General features: G+C 41.6%; 1 protein-coding gene across 1 annotated transcript; it reads right to left on the bottom strand.

Moving 5' to 3' along the window:
* Nucleotides 1-10,364: 10,364 nt before the first annotated feature.
* COPS4 (COP9 signalosome subunit 4) lies at nucleotides 10,365-19,797 on the bottom strand. Its single transcript, XM_040556517.1, has 10 exons — nucleotides 19,639-19,797; nucleotides 18,324-18,403; nucleotides 17,383-17,534; nucleotides 15,951-16,054; nucleotides 15,079-15,232; nucleotides 13,847-13,997; nucleotides 13,304-13,474; nucleotides 11,873-11,988; nucleotides 11,398-11,482; nucleotides 10,365-10,934 (listed from the first exon to the last, which is right to left on the bottom strand). The coding sequence occupies exons 1-10, from the start codon at nucleotides 19,710-19,712 to the stop codon at nucleotides 10,801-10,803; spliced, it is 1,221 nt and encodes a 406-aa protein (XP_040412451.1). The 5' UTR covers nucleotides 19,713-19,797; the 3' UTR covers nucleotides 10,365-10,800.
* Between the last annotated feature and the right edge of the window lie 134 nt (nucleotides 19,798-19,931).

Raw genomic sequence — 19,931 nt, 5'->3', positions numbered from 1 at the left:
ACTCATGGAAACACAAAGACGACATCCTGCTCCTCTCTGGATTATCAATCCAGCTAAATCGAGGGGCTTCCTCCACCAGAAGGAACGTCTCTCACCTGGGGGAATGGAATGACTTATTCTGCTAGTCCCAGCAGCTTGGGGAATGACAGTAGCATACTGGTGAGAAAGAGCTCAGCATTCGCATCAATTCCCTCTTACCATAATACAAGTTAATACCGCAATCTATGCTGACAGCAGCCAGAAGCAATTGCAATGTGTCAACAAAGGAAGAAAATGCCTGCCAAGTCTGCGAGTGTGAGAAACAAAGAAGCGTCCTTGGCAGAGCACAGGTGAAGCCTTTAACCGTCTTCCCCTCTAACCATCCTAATTGCTTCAGACCCTCAGGAACAGGTAGCAGCTGGCTTAGAGCTGTCTCCTAGCAAGACATTTGAGTTCAAGTAAGCCAGCAGAAAGCTACACAACAATTAAAGGATCGCAGGTAAAGCAAGGCCCAGAAAAAGCCATCTACCCAGTGCTAGCGAGTGCAGAATCCGTGCTCTCCAGCCTCACATGAAGCCATTCCTCACAGCACACATGCAGGGCCAACTCCACCTGCTCCGTTTATCAGCAGTCCTGCCCACAAGCTTACTTCCCTCACAGTTCCTGAAGTTTTTCACCTTCAAACAGCTTCAGAAAGCTTCAGGCCTGACCAGACCATTAGGTCGTCATGTCTGACCTCCTGCAGATCAGACCCTGGCATTTCTCTGCTACCTCTGGGCTAAACTCAGTCAGCATTAGCTGACAAACACTTTCCAGCAAACCTGCCAGTCTGGATTTCAGCAAAGGAAAAAGCGGAAGTCTACCCTTTTCCTGCTTTTAGGAACTGCAGCCTTATTTTCTAGTTACAGTTGCATGTTTCTAACTTCTACCCATTTGTTATTGCATCTCTCACCCTACTTCAGTAAACATCCGTTCCAGGAAAGAAAAAGTATTGTAACACAGAGACTCCAGGGACTGCTTTTGAAAAAATTCAACAGCAGAAGTTCCTCAGGTCCTCCCTAAAAGGCATTTCCTTATTTTTTTAAGCACAAAAAATAAATCAGTCTGACTTGGCTTTGATGTGTTGCCCCAGCACTTCAATATCCCCTTTAAAAGAGGTATCAAAATGTCAGGGTTATTTCTCTCAATAGCTTTGCCAGGGCTAACATGCAAACTAAGAAGCAATGACACACTTGCATACCTGTGTCTAACTTTGCACGCACCCATTTTAAGGTCTTTTTTGCTTTAGTGACTCACCTGCATCCAGACCATCTTGCCTACCAGCACATCCTCACTGTAGCGCAGCATCCACCAATTTATTCTATTTGCAGTTTGCAAGTAAACACAAATGCTGAGCTGTGGCTGTTTCTGACAAAAGCCTGCAGCAGGTAACGATTCCTTAATCATAGCTAGAATGAGATCAGTTCTCTCTTGGCCAGCCAGCTGGGAACAGCTAGCACTTGCAAATCACCAACTCCTGCGATGCTGAGTACCTCTTTTTTCCCAAACCTATTACACCTGCACAATTATTTTTTTCCAGGCTGAATGCTTCTACTGAAGAGACACCGTGTGGCTTCTTTGCCAGCAACTGCTTTCCTTTAAGCCAGGCTGAATTACACTGCCACCTTCCCAGCCTCTAATTCTTTATTGAGTGAATCTTGTTTGACTTCTCATCTATCTTCCCTGGCACTATGGACAGGCTAGCGAGCCTACCGATGAGCTCTGAGATAATCTGAGCTCCTGGTGCACTGAACAATGCTCCTCTTCTGGCTCACTGCACATCCCACTACGCAGAGAAACACCACTTACCACCCAAAGGTACATTTCAGCTAAAATCACCACCTACAAAAATCACATCAAACATGGAGCAGGTAACTAGGGATTCTCGTGGCAGAATCTGCAGCACCAGTTGCACAGATCAGCACGAGGCCTTCTGGTCCCATCTTAGGCGTCCGGCTGCCCATGCAGTACAAACCTACTTTTCAGGCCCTCTGCGTGGCCATACCAGCCCTACTAGCTGCAAATGCATCCTCAGTTCCCAGCCAGGGCCTCCAGGGACCTTCATACTCATCTTCCCTTCTGTTAATCTCTATTCTGCATGACAGCAAAAAGGCTCTAGGATCAGAGAAGATGCCCTGAGGCAAGGGGAACAGTTACTGAGCTCCATTAGCAAAACCCAATAGGTCAAAACCATTAGTCGGCAGCTCTAGCTTTCCATCCCCATCTCTCAGTTCCTTCTGCTTTAAGCAGGACAGGTGTGATGTCCAACTACAACTTCAGTTCAGCAACTTCTATTCTTAATAACTTCATAAAAAACCCTTCAGCAAAGAATTAGGTTTTGCAGTTGTTTAATCTATATCCACAACCTTTTATCTTCATTCATTCTTTGTACCAAATTAAACTTACGAACTACGATCAGGCCTGCCTACCGGTGTTTTTAGAGAATTTTAAACATTCTAGCACGGAAATAACCTGAAATTAAGCTCTCGATAACAGCTCAGTAAGCTTCTTTATAGAGAAGATTTTGAATTGTTCCAGCACCTGGCCTCCCACTACAATATAGTCTTGAATGTTGTTCCCTCCTCTTTTTCTTGTATTCATTTACAGCTTAAAATTATATCACACCATATCTATGTTTAAAGCCCCTGTAGTGCTGTAACACAGTTGAAAACAACAACACATCACACCTGGGAACAGACAACCACCAACTTGTTCCATTTTTACTCTGCAATGTTTCTAAATCTTAATTTAAGTCTCTGTTTTTTTTAAGTCTCTGATTATTAAATGTACACATGTAGTTTGCAAGAGGCCTGGCTACTCAGCTGGGGAGTGACAGGACTCCTGTCTCAGGGTGTCACTTACCTTCATAAAGCAGGTGACAAGAAAACAAGTACTATAAGCTTAAAGAAAGTTCAAGCGATAACGTCATTTTACAAAGACTGTAGTACTTCAAAACCAAAACATCTTCAGGAGCTCTTCTATTTTTTGCCGCTTTTATCCATCACTGTAAAGCGAAGGTATGTACCACAATCATATCTCTCCAGATTGTGCATATGCTAATTCAAAGAACAAAAAAAGCAGTCATGCTGCTGCCCGTGACACTAAAGGCTAAAAGGAAGCACAACAGAATGCCATGCCCAGGAGTGACAAGATCAAGAGCAGGAACTGTAAGGAGTGATGATTTCCTGTACTTCAGAGCAGAGGATTACAGCTGACACTGAGTTATGAACCTATGAAATCATTACAGAACAGTAACTTCAGCATACCACACCTTACCATTTCACTCAGATTTTATACCTGGGGCAAGAACTTCGACTGTCTCTATAGAGCAGAGTCAAGCTACACCGAGTATGCAGGGTAATGCAGTCTTCTTGCTTACTGGCTTTTTAAAACACTCAGTGGCAGTTTAATGGAGCTCAGGTATGTAACTGCATGGTTTAAAAGCAAAGTCTCCAGCACTGCAGTGCTTGGTATCCAGAAATGATCATATACTCAGGTATCACTCTCTGAAGTCCCCTACAAACAAAAATGGAAGTGTGTATGTACCCTCAAGCGTGTAGAAGTTGAAATGATGATTGCAGCACTCGAGAGCCAACTAAAAGATAACCATGCCAAACCTCTCCTTGAGCTGTGTAGTTCCCATAACACGCAATTTCTTCAATCATTCCCCTAAAACCTTCCACTCACACCATGCTGTAAAATACTTTGTCAATTACTTCTTTTGGAGTATGGTAGCACACAAAATGGAAATTAGGAAGCGCTTTTTGTTTAGCCATAATAAAAATGCTGGCAACCTGTTTCTGCCTGGACAGTGGGGGAATAGAAATTGTCGTGATAGTAACCTTTGCTTTGTGACGAAAGCAGAGTTTGTCTTTCCCGTTAGAAAGCAGATGAGACTGTACACAGGTTTTGCGCTAATGAAACCAAAAAGCAGCAAATACTAAAAACTTGAAAGGAGACAGCTTTCTCTACTACACACACCGCATTAAGTTTTTTTAATGGTGGAGTTTAGCAGAAACCACTAGGCTTGTAAGGCACATGGTGAGCTAGCTTGCTGCATAGCCAAACAATCTCATTAACAAAATGCACTTGAACCAACTCAGGATAGTCAATAAAATAAACTACTTCTTTAATTAAAAATAACTATATCAGAACATGTTGAAGACTTGAGACCTTCCCTTATTATGGACAAAGGCATCCTCCAAATCAACGCTTACGAGTGGCATATTGTCAGTTCTCCCACAGATATATTGAGCACAGCAATAAGGATCAAAGTACCTAGTAGTAAACCTAAAGCTATTCAGCAGCTAACCAGCTAATGATACCCACACAGTAAAATACTCTGGATTATGAAATTGCCTTCTCTTTTTACAAAAAACAAAGCAAACAAACAAAAAAAGCCAGGAGCATAATAAACATCTGTATATAATACCTGTGAAAAGTATTTGTTCCTAGAACTTTAGAAAAAATGACTAAATATCTATTGTGTGAAAAAAGCTTAATACAATAATGAAAGTAATAACAATTAAAAAAACTTAATTTCTAAGGCAGAACAAAGAACAATATACTAACTCAACCTAAGGAAAGTCTACCTACCATACAAGCTTATATAAACTTCAAGTAATTTGGCTCAATTAAAGCACTGATTAGCAGTGAGTTAGCAGGGGGGAACAATCACTAAAAGCAGATGGAGAAAAATGCAAATAACTTGTCTGAAGTATGATTCTTTAGACTATGATTCAGCTTCTTGGGATTGGGAGAGGTAAGTGGTATTTTATTATGTTTTAATATCTGATAAAGGTTGAATAATGTCTTAGCTTTTTCAAACCATAAAATACTGTTAAGGTTGTTGTAATGTACTTTGCTGTTCGTACTGAACAGGTAATAATTTTTTTTTGTTGTTATAAGTTGCACAGCTCATCAATAGTGACTTAATCTACACTAATACTTGCTAGGACATGAGAGGGAGGTGTACAAACATAACTGCTGCTGTTTTATTAGCCTGTACTGCATCAAAGTACTGTCAAACTATCTATTTGCATTTTTATTACTGTTTCAACTTTTATCTGTTAGATATCTCAGGAATCTAGAAAAGAAGTTAAATAAAATAATGGTTGGTAGTGAAACTTTAAGCTGTCTGAATACGCTTACTTTTCCACTAAAAAAAAAAAAAGTGGTGTGTTTTTTTTTTTCAAGCATGACCGCCATAGTTTTAGTTCCTGTAACCATACAAATTTTCTATGTAGAGCAGCATAGGGAGGGCTGGAATTGGTTTAGTTATCCCAATTGTTTTCTACAGTCTATTTACTAGCAAAGCTGGGTTCTAGAAGTGGTTTGATCTTATATTTTTTTTCTAGATAAATGGTTATACTTTTAATTCTTTGCTGCTGCAATGAAATAGATGTTGTATGGTCATTAAGCATCAACTGAGGATGACTGACCATATCCCAGCCTAGCCTTCTTAATCTGATAAGTTTGGTTTTTTTTCCCTCATAAGAAATACTTTATGCAGTGAAAAAAATAGTTGAGTAACTATAAAGAAAAAAGTCATTACATTGAAAAAATGTCTTGTGTTAGAAGAGATCTCTAAACTTTCTTAGAGAGAAAATCTAAGACCTCTAAGCTTCCTTTCATGTGTTTTCTTCATGGAAAAAGTTATTTGGGCCGGGGGGGTTGTCTTCCTAATGCACAGTTTGCACCATTTTGAAGGGTTTTCTTAGAAGTTGTTTTTACCAGATCTCCATAATTAAAGGGAACCAAGCTTCTGCTGGAGCAAACCATAAAACCAACACAATCTCAAGAACCTCAAGTTCAGTTACACAAACTACTTGGAAATAATGTTACATGTTCCCTTTAATCAGCCTGCAAAACTCAGGGAGAATATGTGTTCCTTGATACTGTATCCTGTCCTTGTGCCTTTTTCACCTATTGGAGAAAAAATTCACTCTGCTGTGCAATGACCCATCTGTGCGTGCTGCGTAATGCCATCTGAATGCATGTAAAGGCTCAGAAATCTAAAAGGCTTGGAGGCTGAGGACTTCTGTCGTCTGTGATCACTAAGGATGAACTCAGTTTAATTGCAATACCCAACTGGAAATGTGCTTGTTATCCAGAAGAGCCCCTGCAACAGCTGTGTGCCCAGCTCTCCATCTAGTGGGGAGCTGCTCATTTTGGCTGCATTAGGGTAGGCTGTGGCTAAAACGAGAAAGATATACACACCTCAGCCAGCAGTGTGGTTCAGGCTCAGAGGGATTAGCATTGCCCCTGTTCACATGCTGTTGTTGACCACCAAAGATCACTTCTGTTTTCAGCCTAGAGCTAGCCACCTGGCTCTCTGTTTCAAAAAGGTTTCAAGGCACCCATCTCTTGCTTTCCAGAAGTCACTCACTCTGGTCCACTGGGAGAGAACGAACTAGCTTTGAACACATCCTGTTGTGTTTTTTTAGAGCTGTCTTCTGAGGTAGCAAATGCCCTAAATTGGAATTCATATGCATGGCATACCCACCTCCATGCTGCAGAAGACATACTCCCAAGAGAACAGTTGTGGGCAGAAGTCATTGTGACTTCCTTTGCACAAATGAAATTGTTTCATAAACAAAATAAAAACCACCAACCCTGGCACCAGACTAACGGTGACTATATTTGTAGTTCTGTACCTAAGATAAAGTTCTCAGGCAGTACCACTTTCAACAATCAGAAGTAATTTCACTTGAAAATATGTGGTCAAAATACTCTCCCTTTCCTTGAAAATTGACACCCATTGATGGTACTACCCATTTGCTCGTTTGTCTGAAGCAGCTGAACTAACAACAATTGCACAGGAAACAACATAATTGTAAACTCAAATGATAGCTTATTGGATCATGGAGGCAAGGTACCTTAAAGTGAGCCACCTCTCCCTAAACATCTAGATGATGTAATCACAAGTTTAGCAGTCCAGCATGCTTTCTGTGTTCTTTCCTGTATCAAATAACCTGATTCCGTAGCAGCTACTTGCTGCTGTGAAATTATTTGAAGTGGAGATGTGCTGTCAGCCTTACCTTGCCATCCTGAAACTCCCTTTCTTGCTGGAGGTTTGCCCTGAAACTTCAGGTTAATAACTTGCAGCGCGCTCTATTACAAGGGCAGTCTACAGGAAACTGAACTACGTCTTGCAAACAGAACTGCCCACGCTCATTCATCTAAACACTGCATTTGGGGGCTGTCTTGACTTTCCCCCACCAAGGCTTTCCTGCACAGATGACGCGACAGCAACTATTACAAGACAAAAATAATTGCCACAGGCTACACCTGCATCACACAACGCAGCACTGAGCTTAGGTTCAGTCTAGAAGTCTGAGCAACAAGACTGTGTGCAGCGCAGATCTGAGCGGGGCAGTGGCAGCAGGGAGCACAGCCACCAGCCCTGACAGAATCCCAGCTGCAGCTGATGCTGCTCCCGGTGCTGGGAGCCACTCACCAGGGGCATGCTGGAGAATCTGAGGCAGTGCTCTTCTGGCTTCGTCACCCAGCTCTCTCTGCTTCTGTAAACAGCAAATGATTTGGAAAGGATCCGAGGTATGAAGCTAGATAGGTGATTGACTGAATGCAAATCCCAGCAGCACGAAAAGAAGAAAGCTCAAAAGCCTCTGCAGAGTCGATGTTTGTCACATCTTTTGATATCAACAGCAGAAATGGAAAAAGAGTAGGAAAGTGTATTAACATTTTGCGAATGTCACTATCACTGCTTGACTCTTTTAGGAAAAAAAGTTATATAAGATACTTACTATTAGCAAATAGAAAATTTTCCAGTCGCTATCTTTTCTACATCAGTTCCAGTGCCAAGCAAATCCTTTGTGGTTGTCTTTGTTTTGGAAATAGTGGCTCTGTACAACTGTTCCTTTCAAATTCTGATGGTTCTGAAATTGCTTTTTCTCCCAGATGGGAACAGTGAAATGAGGGAAATCTTGGCAACAAATGTTCTGTTGCAATAGGGCTAAATTATTGTTATTGCAAAAGTGCAAATTCGTTTCCTTGTAGAATTAAACAGACAATAGCTTGTGCATCTAACTCAACCCCAAATCTATAAGCAACATATGTTGGATGGGTCACTGAAGTTCTGAAGGCCAATAAGAATGTAAGTGGAATCAAATACAAACATAAGTGATACTTGGTGGATAAGCTATGCAAACAACGAACCACTTTAAAGCACTGAGGCAGTGACGACAGATCCTCCCCAGAATAGTTGTTAACCAACGTTACACCTAAAATGTCAAGCTGTAATGGTGCGACTAGCTAGAGGAGTGAGCTTACCACATAACTCCATAGTTCACATCTGGGGTATAAAGTAACTCCCTGCACTTCACTGAACTGATTAAAAGCCTAATCACCAATTTGCAAGGATATATTTTTCCTCTGCTGATACTCTGACTGTGCATCAAATTGTCTTACATTGTCTACACCAATGTTTTTTTTCTTTGCCCCACTGCAGTAGGCATTAAAAAATCGGGAAAGTTTTAAAGAACAACCTTAAAGGTCACCTGCAGATAAAATCATTTATCCAGTGATTAGGCAAGGCCAGGCCTAAGTTCTGATGATGCTGACTGGGAAAAAGGAGTGCGGCAGAGATGCATACAGTACAGTCAGGATTTGTTCTTGGTCAGCTGGGCTTCTACTGCCACCTAGCGAAGTACCCAGCATCTTACCTGTAGCCTATGCATTAAATACATCTGCTCTGTTGGAGGGTAACGCAGGAAGCTATTTTATAAAAGAGAAATGACCCTTGTGGGTATCGCATGCGAGCAAATGGAGTACCCAAACACATCTCCAGTAGACTGAGACACTTCTACTGGATGAAGTCACCCCACAGTGAAGGGCAACAGCCATCCAAACACCTTCTGTGACAAGGATCTGGAAAATCTCCCACCTCTGCTCTCTTAGAGGAACTTTGTAAAGCAGGCAGCTTCCCCCTGTTCCCACATCAGCTCTGCCACCACTCGGCTTAAACTAGATAAACTAAAGGATGTTATCATCATTCACCAGCTCCAGAATGTTCTAAAAAAAAAAATCTAACAGCAATACAACTCTCTATGAATAAATATGCCAAAGAAAGCAAAACAAGAATCAAGGCATTCTAGCTGTGGATTTGGGAAAACCTTTTGACTGGTATGTTGAGAACCAACATCCTCTGGGTTTTGAGACAGAAGAGAGTATGAATAGTAACTGATAACTCATAGAAAGTTATTACTGAATATAAAAACAAGCTAAGAAAACTCTCACGAAAACTGGAATTGCAGTTTGAACACAATGATCTAAGACTAAAAATCTAACCTCTACATAGGAAACAGCTCTTGATGGAACTTGCTCTTGGCTCTCCATTATCAATAGAGCTCTGTCAAAACCTTGCCAGCAGACTGCACGTTAAGACTTGTGTATCAGCAGACCATGTGGACGTGAATCGCACAACAAATATCACAAGAGCCATCAAAGAACAGCCATTCTGCCTGGCCTGTACACATAGCAGCTCTAAGACAATGGCTGAGTAGTGCCAGTAAAATTGACTCCCACACTGAGAGCTCATTGGTTACACAGAATACTACAGGGCTGTACATATGTGGAACAGACACCACACCCTGTGTTGCTGAGCTCAGACAGAGCAGAAAGGCTAAAAACTCATTTTATACCATTAAAAACTCTGTGAGCTGGGCCATAGCGTCTTGCTTTTTGTGATTCAGTAAGAAGCGTAAGAAACGTTGCAAACATTGCTGCAGCAGTAAGTGCAAGCCAGTCGTGACATAATTCATAGGCATGGCACTTGACACTTACTCGCTCTGAGCCATTCGTGTCGGCAGCATTAAGCACGCAGCGCTTCCTATGCTGGGTGTATCTCATCATGTACAACTGACCTGCACCACCCTTCCCGTTTCAAGCGTTTAATGCTTTGTGATGCAGGCTCCTGCTGCAGCTCCAGAAACACTAACAATACCTTTGCCGATTTACCACCTCATGCTAACCTAGAGAAGAAAAGAGAGCATGCTTGGCTTCCCATACTTGATTTTATGTTCTCATCGTTGGCCACGTCACTGCAACAAGCTCCCTGTAGAACACTGGCCACTACCCCAGCTTTTTTCGACAGCCACCTGTAGCCCACAGGATGCCACAGAGTTCTGTGCCCTGCAGCACCCATGCAGTAGAAGGGTCACTGTTTTCTTCAGTTAGGGTTGAAGACCTGCGTTGCACAAACAACGGAAAAACAGAACCGCTTGCTCAGTTTATATTTTCAGGGGCAAAAAGCAACGTTTCCAAATACCAGACTGGCTTCAAGTTACTGCTTCAGGGGGGAAAAAAAAGCAAGGTCCCTCCAACACTTAAACCAAGTGGCTCACTGCAGCCTTTATTAGAATAGTTACAACTAAAAGAAACATGGCACTTGCATTTTTCACAGTGGGATAAGCACCATAGGAAGAAATGGGCTACAAAGCTATAGCAATACAGTGGAAAACCAAATAACATTAAATAAACCAAAACCCCAGCTTGCTGCAGACGTGACAGTTTCTTCTACGTGGAAACCACAGCTTTCAGCGCAGCAGAGTGCAATGCAGGGGCAGCAACAGCATCATCCTATGCTCAGAGGACAGGCGGACTCTCACGCCAAACACAGTATCGCCTAATTGTGTCCTAAGCCGGAGTGAAAACAAGTGGTGTGGCTGTGAAGGCAGGCCATTCACTCAGTTCTCAGCCCTGCTCAGCTCGCTTCCTCCAGCACAGCAGGCGACTGCCTCCCCTCAGGCCACGGCGGCACAGTCACTGAGCCATCTGAGCCTCCATCGCCTGCGCTGTCCACTCCGGGGCTGTCTGACTGATCTTCTCCAGCAGGTTGTTAACCTGGAAACACAGTGACTGGATCTGCTTGTCCCACGTTGGCAGAGCTTCGCGAGCTGCAGAAGGGAACCATACAAAACCAAAGTCAGTCCTGGTAATTCCCCGTCTGTTCAACTGCAACCTCCTCCTGCGGCACTGCCCTCACCTACCTCAAAGCCTTCCTTGCAGCTACATTGTGCTCGCTTCTGTATCAAAAGCTACAGTGATTTTGGCTGTCTGTTACAAGCCTAACTCCTGCCTTGCAAAGGAAAAGTGAGCAGAGAACTTCCTGCTGAACATGTTCCTACAAAGAGACTGACAGAATCCATTCACACTTTCCTGTAGGTAAGAGAATGTGTAACTGTGTAACAGGGATGGGTGAAGTGTGGTTCTCTGCTAGGGCAAGCTCTGCTACCTCCTGGCCATAGCGAGAGACAGCATGCTCACTTCCAACAAACTAATTTTCTTGTATTGTCAGACAGCAGCTTGAGAAAAGGTGATTCTGAATGATGCCAACGAAAATCCTGTACTCCAACTTACTCTCAAAATGAACAATTCCATCAATCTGATCAATGAATCCATTCATGCGGCCCTCAGTTATCATCTGAGAAGCTATCTTCTCTGCCTGAAATGATAGAGAGAGAAATGTGTTAGGTAGCTGCTCTGTTCTGGAAGACATGAAAAATGAATATGGTTCTGACAATTCTTGTAGGTTTTCCATCATCTCTATACATGGGGGAGGAGGACACTGTACAGAAAGTGTCCAATCACACAGACTACACGCTATAAGCAACATCAAACTTGGCTATTGTCTATTCCATATTCCGCACCTTTTCTCACGAAGTATGCTAAATAATTAATTTTTCATATGTCTAGTATTGAATATTTAATGATTTCCTATTCCTTAACTATTTATTCTATTATTTACTAGAGTTATTCTTGTCATGTCTCTGAGGTAGCTTGTTGCTTTTTGTTTTTTTTTAATAAAAGAAAAAAGGTGTAGAAAAAACAATACCTTAGCTGCAGGGATCTCTAGTAATGCTCCAAGCTCTTCGAAAGTAATGTTGTTGTAAAGTTTGCTTGCAGATAGCAAATTGTGTTCTATAACAGCTCTGTCCAGGATACTGGAACCTTAAGGGTTGGATGAGACAACAGTTAAATTAGTATGAATCAAGTATTTGGTTTGTATTTTAAAACAGATGGAAAGTGTTGTGTGTTGTGTTTTTTTTTTAAAAGGTTGCATGTGCAGAACATTCAAGTGCCTCTCTTTGCCTTGCATCAGCATATGCCACCAAAAAAGAAAGAGTAATGGATTCCATGTGGTTAATTTTTTGAGACAGGCAGCTTTAACCCTTTTAGTTAAATTTCCAGAATAATGAAATGGAGATATTCCTTTTGCTACAAGACCCAGCATCGAAGCTGAGGGATGGTTGCCCAATGGTAACAAAATTATTTCCACACCTCCCCCCCTCCATCCTTAGCAGCACTTAGAGGCTTCATCTAAGCCCCTGAGATGAGAAACCCTCATCCTGTTTGTCTGCTCTTGATTTAACTGACTCATTTGCCCCGTAACATACAGCCAAAGATAGGCATCTTTTTCATTATCAACTAACCTGTATTCTTCAACTTAAAAGATAAACAGTACAGGTCATGGACAAAGAACAGATTGACTTGAGGAAGACTGCAGCTTACTTGTAGGAAGTCCCTTTAGGTAGTTCTCACCTCTGATATTACAACAGAACTGTTTTTCTGTCCTTTTTTTACTTTTTGTAAATTTACATTTTGTGTATTTTTGCGTTGTTTACTAGGCAGACTTGCCAGTTGAAGAGGTATTTCACTTCATTGTTCTCATTCAGGAAACTGAGACCGGCCTATTTAGAATTCTGCTGAAGTCATTACTTTGCACAGTTTATCACTGTTCAGAAGTTCCAGGAAGAATAAAGGTATTAAGGTGTCAGTGTGACAGATCAGAAAACAATTCTGAGACCATGTGAAGTCCCCATCACCCCACCACAATCTGTCAACAGTCAGGAAGAAGTTCAAATGCAGACTTTTCATGACCTAGAACAATTTCCAGCGGTCCTAGCTCATGCAAGCATCCTATCCACCATCAGAACAGGAGACGCACAAAAGGACAAACTCATGTAGAGTGAGGCAAGAGTCAAGGCTAAAACTACTGGGAGAGTGTGTTAGTGAAAAGGACTTGAAATGGACAGAAAAATTAGCTTTTTAGAACTAAGTTTCTAGAAGAGAATTTCAAAATCTTTATAGCCAATGACAAAAAATGAGACTAAGAAGCTTTACTCTACAGCTGTGCTCATGAGGGTAACAATCCAGGAAATAACAATCACAAACAATACTGTGTTCTTTTCTATCACACTTAGAGACTGCAACAGGCAATGCTAGATGAACAAGCAGCATTAGGATGCGTCAGAGAAATGCTTACCATCGGCTGTAGTTGCCTTCTGGTGAGGCATTAGCATAGCTGCAAACTCCTGCAGTTGGTTTCCACGTATAATTCGGTCGAGATACATTTTCTCCAAGATCCCATAGGCTGCAAGCTGCTGGCATCTTTCATCCTTGAAAAGCGTAGCAAGCATGCGAGAACGCTGCTGTCCTAGGAGAGTCAAGAAGAATGCTCAAACTGCCACCACAGAATTCAGAATTTACAAGTAAACAACAAAAAAGTTGTCTTTTTCAATAGAGATAATTAACCACCAAAGCTCCAGCAGAGAGGACTCGGCTGCTTTCAGTTCCAGCATGCTGTTTGACACTTATTTTTGCATCTTTAGGCAAGATGGCACCTTATCACTGGCAAAAGTGCAAGTACTCCCACTCCGAGTTAAAAGAATGCCAGGAGATAATTGACGGTGTTCACAATTCTGGATTCCTCCATCAGTCCCCACATATAATGCGCATGCTGACTCGCTTCAGGAACATGCAACGTGTGCATGGGATCTCCAGCACGAAAACAAAACATGCATTTTACCTGCTGATGCTAGAATAGTACAATGCAAAGCATGCTTCAGTGCCTCCAGTCGCTCACTTTCGTGGACTATGCTCTTATAGGACAGCTCATTGTATCTTTGGGCAGCCTCAATAAACTTCCTTCTGTAATCAAGAACTCGAGCGTAGCAAACCTAGAAAGAAAATACATCTAAGTAACAGAAAACTAACACGGGGCAGTTAGTTTTACATAGCGTAATTTGCATTTGCTGTAATTCCTGCATTATCAATTGTCAGCTCCCATAAACATTGCTTTAATGAATCATCAGCAAATCTGTGTCTTGAAATGCTTAGCTTAGGTGAGGCCTTGACAAGCCAAGTAACACAGCAGATGACTGAAAAGGCCTTTTCCAGTGCTGTTCACATGCTAAACTCTCCGCATGTCTAAAAACAAAGCAAGTGAAATACTGTACAGCTGATAGTTACCTACGCTTTCCCTTCACTAGTGACATTAACAGCTAGCACTTAGATAGTCAATCCTGTTTTTCAGGTGTTTGCTTTTCTCTCAAAAGCTGTATCAGCACCTGATATTTCTTTACACTTTTTGCTATTCTAATCATGTATTTCCCACCCAATATGCACTTTAAAAGGTAACATGAAATGTGTGTAGGGAAAAAGGGAAAAACAAACTAAAATCTCTCACTCTAAATTGCAACTCTTGTCACATCTGCTGTGTTGAAGAACTTCACAAGGCCCCTTTTAAACCACTTGATCGGTACTGTCACATTAGACCAATCACTGTTAATCACAGTTACTAAAATTTCATTTGGGAAATTAGTGTCCAAACTCTAAACACAGTAAATTGTTCAATAAGCAAAAAGGTAAATTAATTGACTGCTTTGGACTGAAAGCTATTTTCACAGATGGTACTTGCTATTTATTTACTGCTGGGGGGAAAAAAAACATCAACTGTTTCCAATATTGGACGTAATTTTGTTTCCCCTTAGACTTACAAAGGTAGAAGACAATATTATCAAGTAAAACTCAGTTATTCTGAGCCACTAGAGCTGGCACATAAGCAATCTTTATGGTGTTCTCTCGAAATTTTAAGGAATTGGCTACCTAACTATTGCTAAGATGGAGCTCTCCTGTTCCCAAGGTCATTTAGAAGCTTTTCCTTTTGTCTCTTTTTGTGAAAGTTTGTGTGGCACTGTCTAATAACCATCTCCGTGTAGAAGCATTTCCCTTTAGACAGAGAACTCAAAGTTATACAACCTTATAATGGATTTGCAGTTGCTCATTAGTTGATTCATTCTGAAGCAGGGAAGCTCGATTAATATAAGCTTCTGCTTGAACTGGGTCATCATCTTCCAGATACAGCCTGGCAATTTTCAGGTAGGTCTCCAGTTTATAATCTACATTGTACTGTCTGCAGCAAAACAGAAAAGAGTGCTCAGAGACGCCCCGCTACTACCTCTGTTCTTTCCTGTTCTAAAGACATATTATGCTTCTTAAGCACTTGGCAGCTTCTGCTTTACCCTGCTTTCATCTTCCCTAAATCCAGAATTAGTGCCCTCCATTCAGAGTACAGAAATCTGAGATGAAAGCTAACTTAAATCTGGCTCCTACAAACACCAAAAGAAACGGGTTTCTAATGGGGTGAAAACTTGCCACGGACAAGGAGCCACTTGGAGGTGGAAGGCAAATTTGCAGTGGAACAAATAGGAGCTGAATGGGTAAAACCTACTGCAACTCCTTCTACATACAAATTGAGAAAGAACAGAAAAGACAGCCAAGAAAAATAACAGTAAGGGTTTTACACTTGGAAAAAAAAAAGCTAATATCAAATTTCAAATTATGTCTTCATTTTGAACTGTAGAAGCCAATGTTTCTAAGAACTTGCACAGACAACGTCAACATCCAATAAATAATGAAACACTTCCAGAGCAGTGTTTTGACAGACAAGAATGGTTACTGCAAGCAACAGCCATCAAGCTACACTTGCATCATCTAGAAAGTACTTTAGCCTAAACTACCTAAACTCCAAGAGAATATGCAACCCCAAAATTCCCACTCACTGGTACAGTTCACTAAGCAGTGAGAAAGTATACTATACAAGGTAGAACAACGTCTAGCACGGTACTTACTTTTGCCCCGTTTCCAAAGGGATTCCCACCAACACTTGTGCTGCATTCCTCCAGTCTTCTTCTTTCTCATAGATGGATGCGAGATGTTGCCTTATTGAAGCAACCTAGGCAATAATAAAAGCCACTAGCAAACGCTGTAACAGTTGAATGGTTTGGAGTTAACATTCACAGTCCTTTTCCTTGTTTGTACATTCCTCTCCACCTCTCAATACCACAGCAACCTGCGCAGATACAACTCTTCTGACATGAAGGTTTTCAATTCCCCCATCAAGTCCTTAAGACCGTACAGTTTAAATGAGTGCTGATTTGAAGCATTTCCTAATGACCTTGCAACTAGATAAAGGGAGTCGGTGTTCAGGGAATAGTAAGTAGTTATCTCTTACCAAACTTTTAAAGATGAAACAAGGTTTTTGACAACTAGAACACCAAGATTCATAATACATTTCTTGCAGTTACACCTCATATCAGGCTGGAGAGATACAAATGAGGTGAGCTATGATTAGATCCTAGCTCTGAAGCTTCAACTTTGTAGAGCAGCTGTCAGCAGGTAAACTCTAAGTGGTAGAATCAGGGTTCTATAAAAACGTTAAAAAAAGACATCTCATGTTGAGGATGTAATGTATGCATAATCATTGTAACATATGGGAAAGTACGGCAGTGCTAGGTTAAAGGCTGGACTAGATGATCTTAGAGGCCTTTTCCACCCTAAATGATTCTACAAAAGTGAGTTCAGTTAAGATATAGAGCAAAAGCTGCTTAACAAGGGTAAAGGCAAAAAGACAAATATAAATCATGACAAACTGCCTTTTCTCCTCTAATATTAGATCGCACAAGCTTTTCACATAAGCATCTTCTGCAAGATTTCTCAGACAATGGTGAATAATCGTGGAAGAAAATTAATAGAAAGGAAAAAGATGCGGCACATTCAGCGGGTAACTGCAGAATGGGAATTTCAAGAATATTTTTTCCCCCAATAAAGTGATTTTGGCTTAAATATAAGCATACGTATCTACAAATATGTTTTGTTGTTGTTGTTTTTTATTATTATTATTTAAACAACAGCTGCTTGTCAAAATGATTCAGTCCTTCCATCACCGGCCTGTCCCCGGGTTGGGTACAATGCAATACAATGAGTACCAGTCAGTCTCAGGACAGTGCCTCCAGTTGCTCAAGCACTGTTTCACTGTAAGAAGACGTTTTCTGTCAACAGAAGAGTTATATGCCCTGCATCCTGATAAGACACAATGTCGGTATTCTCTGCACGGTTCTAAATACTCCCTGCATTTATCTCCTTTCACATGTATAGGAATGAAAAATGGACTCGAAGTAGGAATGTCTGTTCTGACCAGTATTTTTAAAGACTTAAAAATAGTCAGAAGTTGAGAGGAAAAAAAGCCTGCAAACCAAAACCCATTGTCACTGGATTTCTCACCTGCTCTTCAAATGAAATAACTCTAGGTTGTATCTTCTCCAAGGTGAAGTGGTATATGTCTTTGGCTGTGCTGTCGGGAAGACTCGGAAGATGGGTACAGAAATCTGTCAGCAGCTGACGTGAGATCACTAGACTGACATTTTCGTTCACCACTGGTTCAGAAATGCATGGAAGAAAAACATAAGATGGACACAATGCTTGTTAGTGCCTTCATTGTAAGCAATCCCTAGCCTTTCAATCATTTACTTCAGCCTTTCAGTCATTTACTTATTTATTAAAGTAATTCAAAATTTTACATCTGTGTATCAGTGAAGCAGTGTTTGTTCTAAAGATGAATTTTATTCCTTCAGCAACACTAGAGGTCAGAGTTCTAACACCTAACAGATAACAAACAACCTGTTTCTCACTCTGATTTATAGTTTTTAAAAACAATTAATTCGGACTCATTGTTCTCAATAGGACATTAGAAATATCTTGGACAGAATAAACCCTTCGGCTAAATTGCACTACGTTTATTCACAATTTTTAAAAAAATAACAGGTATAATTTAGAGGTAATCAACAGGCCAAGTATCTATCCACAACACAAAAACACCTAGCCATTTCTTCTGATTGCTTTCCAAGCTAATTTGAGACTGAAGGAGTTTGTTAGTTAAAAGACTGCTAAACATCCAGTATCCGTTTTAGCATTCAGAGCTTACTTGGATTTTACCTTCAGACACTGTCACACAGACAGGTTGGAAAGTTGTACTAACTTAGAAATCTTATATCTTTCCTCAACTTTTGAACATGGTGCTGATGGCTCCTTTCCTAATCATTTTTAAGTTCCAATAGGACCAAGAAATAATGTCTTCATGTAACCTCTTGGAGACGTAACAAACGTGATCCCATGTATGTCTGGCTTTCACTCAGTTTGCAATCAATTATACCAAAAGCACTTACTTGCTTCCACAAAAGCTTTCAAAGCTTCAAGTTGTTCTACACCCACCAGCTGAATTGCTTTTTCCAATATTTGACGATATCTGTCCACAGGAGAAAAATAAAAGACATCTGAGATGACATTTTCACTCACCGCTTCCACTGCTCTGCTTATTTTCTACCTGAGCCTTCCTCCTGCTTTTATTCTCTCTACCTGTGAGGTGGATATTTTCCAAAGCATTGACATTCAAGTGCCAGGCACATTCACCTGAAATTGATACCTGACTCCTACCGAAACCCAAGCCAAAAGCGTCAATAACGTAGCCAATCATCTTCTTATCTCTTATTATTTGTGCAATTAAGGTGTGGTTTTTTTTTTTAGTTTATTTATATATCCCTACAATAGTGCAGTTTTCCTTTGCCAAAAAGAGGTGGTACAGAATAAGTAACGAAAATTGTAACCCTTGTGGAATAACATTACTTATATTAGACAAAGGTTTAAACTGCCACATTCAGTGAAAATGAAAAACCGTGGTGGAATTTGGAAGTTAGTAGCAGGTTCTGGTCCCCTGAGACAAATGCACACAGAAAATATGCGTTTTTAAGTGTTAAGTTTTTTGTTTTCATGGTTTGAAAGGCCAGTGCAACTCTGGGCTTTAACCTGAGGACGTCTACTACTCAAGAGAGGCAAAAAATATCTGAAATGTAAAAATGTTTGAAGTGTTTTCATCAAGAGACAGCTTAGATATTATTGTGTATTTTGAAGAAAACTTTTTTTTTTTTTAAAACATGAAGCTCCAAAAGAGAAAGAAGAAAGAATTCCTCCAGGAAAGAAAGAGGTAGTCAGGGAGTGAAAAAATTTTACTCTAACTGATCAGCTTCACAGCCTACCCTCAAGGAAAAGAAAAAAATCCACGTGAAAAATCACATAGCGAGTAGCGAGGTGCAGCACCCAAAACACGCGCGTAAATTAAAGGAGAAAAGGGGAAAAATAAATAAAATAAAAAAAGAAGCAGAATAAATAAATAAATAATAAAATAAAGTAAAATAAAATAAAATGAAGGCTTACCGGCGTCCCGAAGGACCCGGCCCTGAACTTGCCGCGCGGCCCCAACGGGCCGCCCACACTATAGCAGCACGGAGCCTCAGTCAAAAATGAAAAACAAGTAGAAAACGACCAAACCCTGAGGTAAAACCCCCCTTTTTTCCCCTTCTTTTTCCTCACAAACCACGGCCGCAGGGCCCCAGCCGCCACCCCGCCCCGCTCCCGGGGCCCCCCTCCACAGGATCAACCTCTCCCTCGGCATCCCCGCTGGGGGACCCGGCCCCCGGCACTCACTTGCCCGCCAGGTCCTTGTGGGAGCCGCTGGAGTTCATGAGCTGCGCCAGCTCCTGCCGCGCCGCCGCCGCCATCTTGTAGCCCCGCCGCCCTCCTCCTCCTACCTCCTCCTCCTCCCCGCGCCCATGGAGCCCCGCGGCCGGGGCGGGAGCGCGGCGGCGCCGGTTGCCAGGGCGGCGCGGCGGAGTATTATGGGATGCGGTGGGGGAACGGCGCGGGGCGCGTGATTTTGAACAAACGCGGCCGCGGCGGGCGGGCGGGCGCCGCCGGGCGCCGCGGCGGGGGGAGCGGGG

The sequence above is a fragment of the Cygnus olor genome, chromosome 4 (assembly GCF_009769625.2).
Source record: "Cygnus olor isolate bCygOlo1 chromosome 4, bCygOlo1.pri.v2, whole genome shotgun sequence".
NCBI lineage: Eukaryota > Metazoa > Chordata > Aves > Anseriformes > Anatidae > Cygnus > Cygnus olor.
This window is presented reverse-complemented; position numbering and strand designations above follow the sequence as displayed.

Coding starts and splice junctions, on each gene's coding strand:
- COPS4 (XM_040556517.1), bottom strand. CDS start 19,712: ATGGCGGCGGCGGCGCGGCAGGAGCTGGCGCAGCTCATGAACTCCAGC. Junction 18,404..19,638: donor CACAAGGACCTGGCGGGCAA/GTGAGTGCCGGG, acceptor TCCTGTGGACAG/ATATCGTCAAATATTGGAAA. Junction 16,055..17,382: donor TTATTTCATTTGAAGAGCAG/GTGAGAAATCCA, acceptor ATTATTGCCTAG/GTTGCTTCAATAAGGCAACA.